Raw genomic sequence first — 8,843 nt, forward strand, 5'->3', positions numbered from 1 at the left:
TAAAACCCTAGGCAAATTATTGGGGGATCCCGCCATCATGCAACGACCAACTTCAACTGCGAAGAGGTTGGACTTCTATAGCAGTGCCCAAGCAAAACCTAGATTCATGAAGTTGTTCGGGGTAAGTAAAGTAGAGAAATTATCACAGGTGGAACACCCCTTGGCAAATATCTCAATTCCCTTGCTTCCCAACACTTTGGAAGTGTTAGCTGATAAGTTTTACGAGCTAAATCCTTCAATTTTGTTAGCAAAAGAGCATCGAATTAACGTTGCATCTGTTACTAAGTTGTAACGACTCATAACCAAGATTCAGATCAGGATTTGAAATCCAGATTCAGTACTTGATAACCCCGACATTCCCTTGCATCCCATGCGACATGTAACATTCCTTGCTCTTCGTTTCTTTATTCGTTTCTAAGAGTGATGAAATCATAATATTTTTTTATTCAGACTTTCTTTTCTTTCTTTCCATTTTCAAAGCTTGATACGAGAGCTGCTCAAAGTTATGGAGCCCTGACAGCCTTATAAACTTCGTTAAATTCAGGGGAAAGAATCCAAAAACAAATGTTACTCCTATTTCTAAAATTTTCAAATACTAAGTTTTGGACTACAAAAATCACAGATCCTTAAATCACCAGAAAGAAGTACCAGTCCATCCATCTCTAACAATAGCAGATGAAACATCACAGGTAAAAATATTACCCAGAACCAGACATTATTAGAAAGCTCAAGATACTGAAGGGACAATTTCCTTATTCTCTGGCTCATTGTTATATAACATAAAAAAAAAATGTTCTAATCAATTTGATCAAGAAATAAAAAAAGAGAAGTTTATGGGTCAAACATAAATGAAATAATCAGTGGTATGCACTTTTTTTAAACTACCCTACCAAAATCACTGCTATCACTATCCCAAAGCCAGAAACCAACTTATCTTTGAATGCTGTGATCCGATTTCCAACTATATAGTGAAGAATCACTTTAAGAACTGCTTAATCTTTCACCAGATGTTTATCATGCCTGCACATCAAGAAATACCATATAATAATAAGCCAGCAATCAGTCAAACAATCTAGTATCAGAAGAGCTTAAAACTCTAAAATTTCCCAACAAGTACTTTTATTATCATTCAAATCTTGCTAATACAAAAGATTATAACCTTCTATTTTAGAGGATTTAAGCCCACCAATCTAATTACCAGCAAACTACTTCAACCCAATTACTAACCAATTAACAACTAACAAACTCAAACCTATGATGTGGTAGCACCAAACTTAAGCCTATGTACAAAGTCCAGCATATGAACACCAACTATTTCATTTTAGAAAAAACAAACTATTGAACCCAAAACTTTAACCCCCATGATAATTAGATTTATAACATTGGGATAGAATTTAATTAGAAACAGAAAAAAGCTGTCTACTTCCATTAATCTATATGATTCAAGCCTAAGAATTCCTATAAATAACTCAATAAAAGATTTTGTTTACTCCCTCGAAAAGAAATGTTCACATACAAGATGACAAAAGTCTTTTTATGGATTGCATTTAGAAGACAAACCTCAATTTTCCCAGAAGTTTGTTTGAATCGTGAAAGTGACAAGGCAGGGATGATACGTAAACACGAAGCCAGAAGATATCTAGTCCCAGTTACTCCATTTGCTCACAGGACATAATATCAGCAATATCCTCGCTATCTTTGAACAATCTGCTTGCAAGAATGACACAACCTATAACTATGTTGCACTAGCTGTACATTCTTTGCTTGCTGAATAGCTGGTAAACTTGGGAAGATCACTTCCTCTAACCACTCTGTTATAATTTACTTTGAACGACTGTGATCCGTAAGGACGATTTAACAAACTAATTGGCACTCTGAGAGTCTGTTTCCGGTTTCTTCTTCCCCTTATCAAAATGCTGAAGGTTTTCTCACCATCGACACTTTCTCTACTACTTGCTGCATTTCCATTTAAAATGGATTTTTGTACGGGTTCAACAGTTGAAGTTTCAACCATGCATGGATTTGAATGACACTTTTCTTCCACACTCTCCAAACCAATCTCAGCACCTACATTTTCACTAACCATACCCTCAGATGCCAGAGAATTATTCTTCTTTCTAGCTTCTCCTAGTCTGTCAATATCTGCTGGCAGAACTTTCAAAGAATCATCAGAGTTAACATTCAAATCTTTCATGAAATCACTAACAGGATCGACAGGTGATGGAACAGAAAACTCTGGTGGATGGCTGCCAGGCCAAACTGCGCGTGGAACACAGTCTGATGTGTTGGTGTTCATGCTACACTGCCAAGCCAAAGGATTGGGATGAAAAGCACTGGTGGTTACAGGAAATGTACTGGTTGGAACTGGTTGGGAATAACCAGGTACAGATAAAGGCCGAGTGTAAGTTGGTATCGCCTGAGGTTGGGAATAAGGAGGGTACATGAAGGGGATGGATTGCATCATGCCAGGAGTTGGTGGAGGGGATGGGTATGGTTGGTGAGGAGAGGAGCATAATGGATTAATTGTTGGCAACACTGAAGCAGGCCCTGGGTGAATATTCATGTTTACTGACCAAGGTGCAATAGGTGAAATGGCACGAGGACCAGCAGGAATTGTTATGTTCATGGCTACAGGTGCAGTACGCATGATAACTGGTGATGGGTTAAATGGAGCTGCAGAAGCAGATAATTTCTTATTGTTGAGTCCTTGAGTCTCGCCAGAACTTAGAACTAACGACTTGTCCTTCAAATCCTCAACTTGTTCAAGGGAGGAGTCAAAATTGTCTGATTCAAAGCCGTTTGGTAGATCCTCCACAGAGGGTCTACTTTCAGAAGATCCAACAGGATAGGACATACTATCATTGGGTACATATACATTGTCCTCCACAACTCCACTCACATCAACAACACAAGATTGAAGTCCTCCCAAAGTCTCAGATACCATATGAGAAAGGTTATTTTCCACAGCCTGTCCTGCCTGAGTTACGTCATTATTCTCAACTTGTTTTTCCTCTTTCAAGAAATCTGACGATTCCACAATAGAAATATCAGAAATTCCCTTCATTTCACTTGATTTTTCTTCATGTTTCTCAACTACGAACTCCTCAGCACCAGGCGTATCAGTCTGAGATACCCTGACCTGCAACATGGCAATAGTACCTGGTGGGGCTACAGCCACTTCCTTGTATGAAGGTGATTTTCCAAGGCTGATTATTGTATTCTTCAATGAGCTAGAATCGATTGGAGTCGATGATCTACCAGGTTCTACTGCAGACCCAACCTTGTCGCCAGTGTCAGGCACCACTGCTGTATCAGTTTCTGTAGATAAGGGAATAGACTTAACCCTGTAAGTCAAAGTTTTGACTATTCTCCTACCAAATTTGGAACCTTGATACGAGTTCATAGAATGATGATCTGTATAACTTCCATGGGATATTGTTCTTTTCTTTAACACGTATAATCGACTGTTTGGATTATTGTTCTTCAGTTTATGAGATTCACCGTCAACATCTATATTCATCTTCGGGTAACTAAAGACCTTGCCAGAAGTGGCTCGACGTTGCTTTAGCTGCCGCCCATATGACCCAGCTGATCTTGGCCTTTGAACTGGTTGCCATCCATCTTCTCCTTCAGGGTGGAGTTCAGATGTGACATCGTCTTCTATTTTCGGCCTTTCCTCAGCAGCTTCCTCAGTAACAGGCTGCTGGGCTTCAACTGGTGTGGTAGTCTCCTCATCTGTACTTGGATCATCTCCTGGTCCAAGTGCAAGTGTCACTTCATCAGAAACCTCTTTTGAGATCTCTTGTGGAGATTCTTCGCCATGTGCCAAGCTTGTACTATGGTCAGATCTTCCCTTTAACTGCAAGGTAGAAAAGCACAATGAGATTAATAGCCAAACTACGTATACCAGTCTGTTTATTAATAAATGATAACTAAAACTACAGCTATTAGGACTATATGATTTTTGCTCAAGAGAGAATATGATGTTCAAACTAAAATAAATGTATGATTCAAAGAAAAGGCGAGGCTTCATCTGAAGAGACATTCTATAATAGCTGTCCCACTTATCATCTAACATTGAGGTAGTCAAAGAAAATAAAATATTCCTGTCCCGATCTTGTCAAAATTTCCCATTTCCAACATGGGGCAGACAAGCTGACTAAATAAGTGACTACGGTTTCCAACCAAGGATCATCCATTTCTGAAACTAACGGTATATGAGTCATCTTAATTGATTCCATATCTAATCGAACAACTATGACAAACATTGCACAAGTAAACTACCTTCACAATATAGTTTTTCCTCTTTGCTGCTGCATCCCTCTCTTTGGCATCATGACTGGGATTAATATAGTCCAGCAAATCTGATACACTGCCAAGTTTGAAAGAAGAAACAATAACTTTTGAGTTTAACAATAAGTAGGTTGGGAGATTCAACTTCTGACCTAGAGGTCAAAGATATATGCCTAAATCAATTGAGCTATATTTAGGTTGACGAAGAATAAATAATAACAATATGCTCTAGAGTAATATTCATCAACTTTATTCTTTTTAACAAATTGTATAACCACAAAAAGTATGTACAGCAGGACAAAGAAGGAAATTAAATTTTTAATTACCCAAAAAGGGGGAGACAATCTCAAAAGTTTTAAATCTCAAATTATGAGGCTAATGCAAGGCAACGGGGAAAATTAGTAGGAGATTTCAGGGTTAAATTTGAGAGAATAAGGGTAGGGTAGGGTTTGAGTGGCATTGAAATCCGAAAATGCATTCATGGATCCTGCTCAAAAAGAATATCAGAGAGAGAGGGTAATATAGTATGCCAGAGGATCAGACTCAATTCCACAAACTTCGACAGAAATAGTATTAGTTTAAAGAAAAAAGAAGTTGCAATTGAACTTCACGCTGGTAAGAGGTTACTTGCTTACAGAAGCTGTGGTTGAGAAAAGGAAACCTAAATAAATTTAAAACAAAGCAAAAAAAAAAAAAAAAGAAAAAAAGAAACACATTAGGCTTAAATTAGGACTTGAAAATCCATTTCTTATTCAATCACACTCCAAAATATAACTCTAAATCACACTAGAAAACAGAGATGGGGTGAAAATAGAACCCAATAAACAAATTACAAATAGAATTCTTATCAATTGCTGAAGGAATTTATGGAACGTGTCTTTAGATGAAAACAAAGAAATAAAACAGAGACAAGTCAAAGAAAATGCTGCTACATGAGATGACAAAATCCATTTGCTCTAAGGCATTCAAACCACATTTGCATTTAGTACAAGATGCACATCAGAGTTCAAGATAAGCCTATAAAACATTCTTTCTTTCCATAACACAACACGACTACATGAGCTTCTATCAACTTAATCCTCTCAACATCAATCTTGTAGATGTGGTAAGATTCTTGCCATAATATGCAAAAGATTCTAGAAAAATGAATGTTCAAAAAAGAAAATACTTCCCATTTTGACAAACACTAATACACAAAAATTAGCTTGTTCCAATCTCAGCCATCCAAAATACATTTGCATGCATAATCCACAGATGTATGCAGTAAAAAAATTAAAAATTAAAAAAGAAAATAGAAAGAAAGACAACACAATTTTAAACCTGTAAAATTAACCAATATAGAGTATCTACATTACAGTCTCACTATTTGTCAAAATGACCTGACCTGCAGGTCAAAAATCAGATTATGCCGTTTACCTTAAGTGGCCTTTACATGCTATTGATGCATCAGGCTTCCGAGTACCATTCCTTGCAGCTTCCTGTTGTTCAAAAGCTTTGGACTCAAAGTATTCTAGCCAAGCAGCAGCATCCTGCAGGATTAAAATCTAACATGAGCGACCAATAGCATAATTTTGAAGAAAGGGAAAAGGAACTATTTGACACAGCCAATAGGGGTCAGCTTCCATCATTCATAGTTTTACACGATTATCAGTGTATACTGATAACAATAAACAGAAAGCAACAAGGTTATGGCCGTCTTAGATGAGTCCAGATATCTTGAACTTACTTGAGTGCGTAGATCATCTGGGCCCAGCTTTGCTCGCAGAATTTGCAAGGTTGTCTGCTCATGTTGGACACTTAAAGGGTACGCTTCCATAAGTGAGAGTGCGATGGCTATAGCATGGTAACTTGCTGCAGTCTGAAGAAATTAGGAAAACTAAATCAGAGCTCGATATACCTCATGACCACGCTTAAATAGTGCCTAGAATATTTGCATATGCATGTAACATGCAAATGTGATACGAGCCAAAAAGTTTTCATCTTTTAATGGGCCAATAATTCGTGTCCCAAAATTTTCATAAATCATGCAAATATTCCAGAGTAACAACTAAGATATATAAAATCAGGCAGCAAACTGAAAAGAAGGAGAACCTCTAGAATAAAAAATGCACAAATTCCTTCTGCCGAATATAAAAAAGTCTAAACTATCACATTCAGAGTTATAGGGGGCTTATTATTGTGATTTTTCATTTTTCTTCTTTACTTTTTGGTTTCGTTTTTTTAGATACCCATGAAAACCGAATCAGCTTACATGTATCTTCACTAATATCATAGAAAAACTGACTAACCCTACAACATTTGGTTGCTATGTAGGATTAATATCCTAGTATGTGGTTGTCGACATGTTCACCACTATAGGTCAGATCATTTGTTGTAGGACGAAATGATGCAGGTTTGAACATTTATTATGTACAAGTATGGGTTAAGGGGAAAAAACGGAAAATAATGATCAAAGAATAAGAGCTACAAAGCCACAACATTAAAGCCTACGCCATTGTGCCAAAAATTTCCCACGAATATGGACTTGACTGAATAAAGTATGGTCCTTCTTTAGTCATGGCCAATTACAGTGAGAGCAAAATATCCTAATAATTATTGCTTAGGTATTAAATAAATTTATTTTTTTCTATAAAATGGGGAGAAAATTAAAATAAGATCGAAGCAAAACCTGAATATGATCTGGGCCAAGTAATCTTTGGTTACACTTGAGAGCTTTGTGGAGATATCTGAGGGCAACATGCACATTTCCAAGCCCTTCCTCCATCATAGCCACATTGATGTATGTTGCAGCAGTGTTTGGATGAGAGGGACCACAAGTGAGATGTAAAAGATAGAGAGCACGTTTTACATACCTAAATTTTTGAAACAAGAAACATCTTTCATTGATACGTCAAAAACCTTTAGGAAAATCAATGGTGTATTATAAAAAATATATACATGTATATATGTAACATTTGATTTCAACTGGACACGTAATGTAAATCACAATATGGATATTCCTCCTGAACAGCTCCAAATTATTAACTCATTCAGTCATTCTAACGTGGCCATGAATAAGAATATTGATTGGAGAGAGAGAGAGAGAGAGCGTTAGCATGCGGCTTTATAAAAATATTAGATGATTTAAAAATTGATAACAAATCATAATTAAATTTTCTATAACCCCAGACATAATGTGTAAAGTTCGCGAATCTGTAGTAGTGAGGACAACATACTTAAGAGCTAACTCTGTATGCTGAAGTCGGTAATAGAAAACAGCTAAATCCCCATAACTTTTCATTGTATCTGGATGATCAAGTCCCAATTCTCTCTCATTGATATCCAGAGCTTTTTGCTGGTAAATAGTAGCCTGTAATGGAAAACCAATGAATTAGCTTTTCACCTCAATACCTTCACACAAAAAAATTATGAAAATGGATAAATAAGATAGAACAAAGAGAAGGTGACATGCATGGTCCAATAAGATGCATAACAATACTTTAGAATGAATTAACTACCTGATTGAAATCACCAGTGTGATACAAAACTACCGCAAGGAGGCTGTAAGCTCCAGCAGTCATGCGATGATAGGGACCACAAACTGCAACGAGTTTTGCGAGTGCCTGAGGTAGGAAAGGATTGAAGCAAGCATGAAATTCCATTAATTCATGCTATTAAACACATTTGCAACTTATGATATAAAGGCCTCTGAGAGTACTTGATTCCAAGAAATGCACATGTTACAGACCCTCTTACCCAAAAGACACCAAGGAAAAATAAAACCACGATTGTGAAGGCCATACCTTTGTACCGTAGGTTACAGCATCTTCAAGTTTTCCTTTATCTAAAGCTGTTTTCGAAGACTCTAAAAGCTGCCGTCCATCTGCGGACGAACATGCTGCTTGCTGAAAGAGTTGGCATGACATTCAATTCAACTCAAACGTTCTTATTTTCGAAGTGCTACTAAAAAAAATATATATCCTACGGTTAGGTATCCATTCAATCACCTTATGCACTGGGACCAGGCTTACAACATCTGATTTTTGGAACGGAAATGAAGAATCCATATCAAAATCTCGTGGAACCAGCTCAATACCCACCTAAAATTTAAATAAGAAAAACATTAGAAACTGGAGGTCAATTATCATATTATAACATGCACATACTTTTTTGATAACCTTAATTCTATAAGTATCTTAGAGTGGCATAAAAACACTCCATATCTAATACATCAGAAGAAGCTCATGGCCACCCAAGAACTCTCAAAGTCAAGGCCTCCGCCTCCAATTAGAAGGTGTTCTAAAGAATTCCTAAAAGGTCAGTCCAGATATTATAGTCTAGTCTCATACAAGAAAAGAAACTAAGGCATTCCCCTCAAACTCGAGGACGTTTAGACTCGAGGCAGCCTGCTGTAGGAAATAACCTTCAGCCATTTGACTTAATGCTCGGGGTATCAAAACTACAATTTATAACCTTTTTTCCAGCCCTAACGTCAAATACTCACAGATATTTCACTAGCAGAATTGTATACCTTTCAAAAAAAAAAAAAAAAAAAAAAAAAAAAAAAAAAA

General features: G+C 36.8%; 1 protein-coding gene across 3 annotated transcripts in view; it reads right to left on the reverse strand.

The window, feature by feature from the left end:
- Positions 1–733: 733 nt before the first annotated feature.
- LOC111436324 (protein TSS-like) overlaps positions 734–8,843 on the reverse strand; it is a 16,764-nt gene continuing 8,654 nt past the window's right edge. For all 3 annotated transcript variants that reach the window (XM_023074068.1, XM_023074065.1, XM_023074067.1), the window contains exons 16-25: positions 8,280–8,372; positions 8,076–8,177; positions 7,791–7,895; positions 7,509–7,642; positions 6,962–7,145; positions 6,020–6,151; positions 5,710–5,822; positions 4,285–4,372; positions 1,561–3,859; positions 734–1,020 (exon numbers count right to left, since the gene is read on the reverse strand). In XM_023074068.1, the coding sequence (XP_022929836.1) occupies positions 1,736–3,859; positions 4,285–4,372; positions 5,710–5,822; positions 6,020–6,151; positions 6,962–7,145; positions 7,509–7,642; positions 7,791–7,895; positions 8,076–8,177; positions 8,280–8,372 (3,075 nt within the window). In that variant the 3' untranslated portion in view covers positions 734–1,020; positions 1,561–1,735. The remainder of the gene's footprint in view (positions 1,021–1,560; positions 3,860–4,284; positions 4,373–5,709; positions 5,823–6,019; positions 6,152–6,961; positions 7,146–7,508; positions 7,643–7,790; positions 7,896–8,075; positions 8,178–8,279; positions 8,373–8,843) is intronic.

The sequence above is a fragment of the Cucurbita moschata genome, unplaced genomic scaffold (genome assembly GCF_002738365.1).
Source record: "Cucurbita moschata cultivar Rifu unplaced genomic scaffold, Cmos_1.0 Cmo_Scf00053, whole genome shotgun sequence".
In the NCBI taxonomy this organism is placed as follows: Eukaryota; Viridiplantae; Streptophyta; class Magnoliopsida; order Cucurbitales; family Cucurbitaceae; genus Cucurbita; species Cucurbita moschata.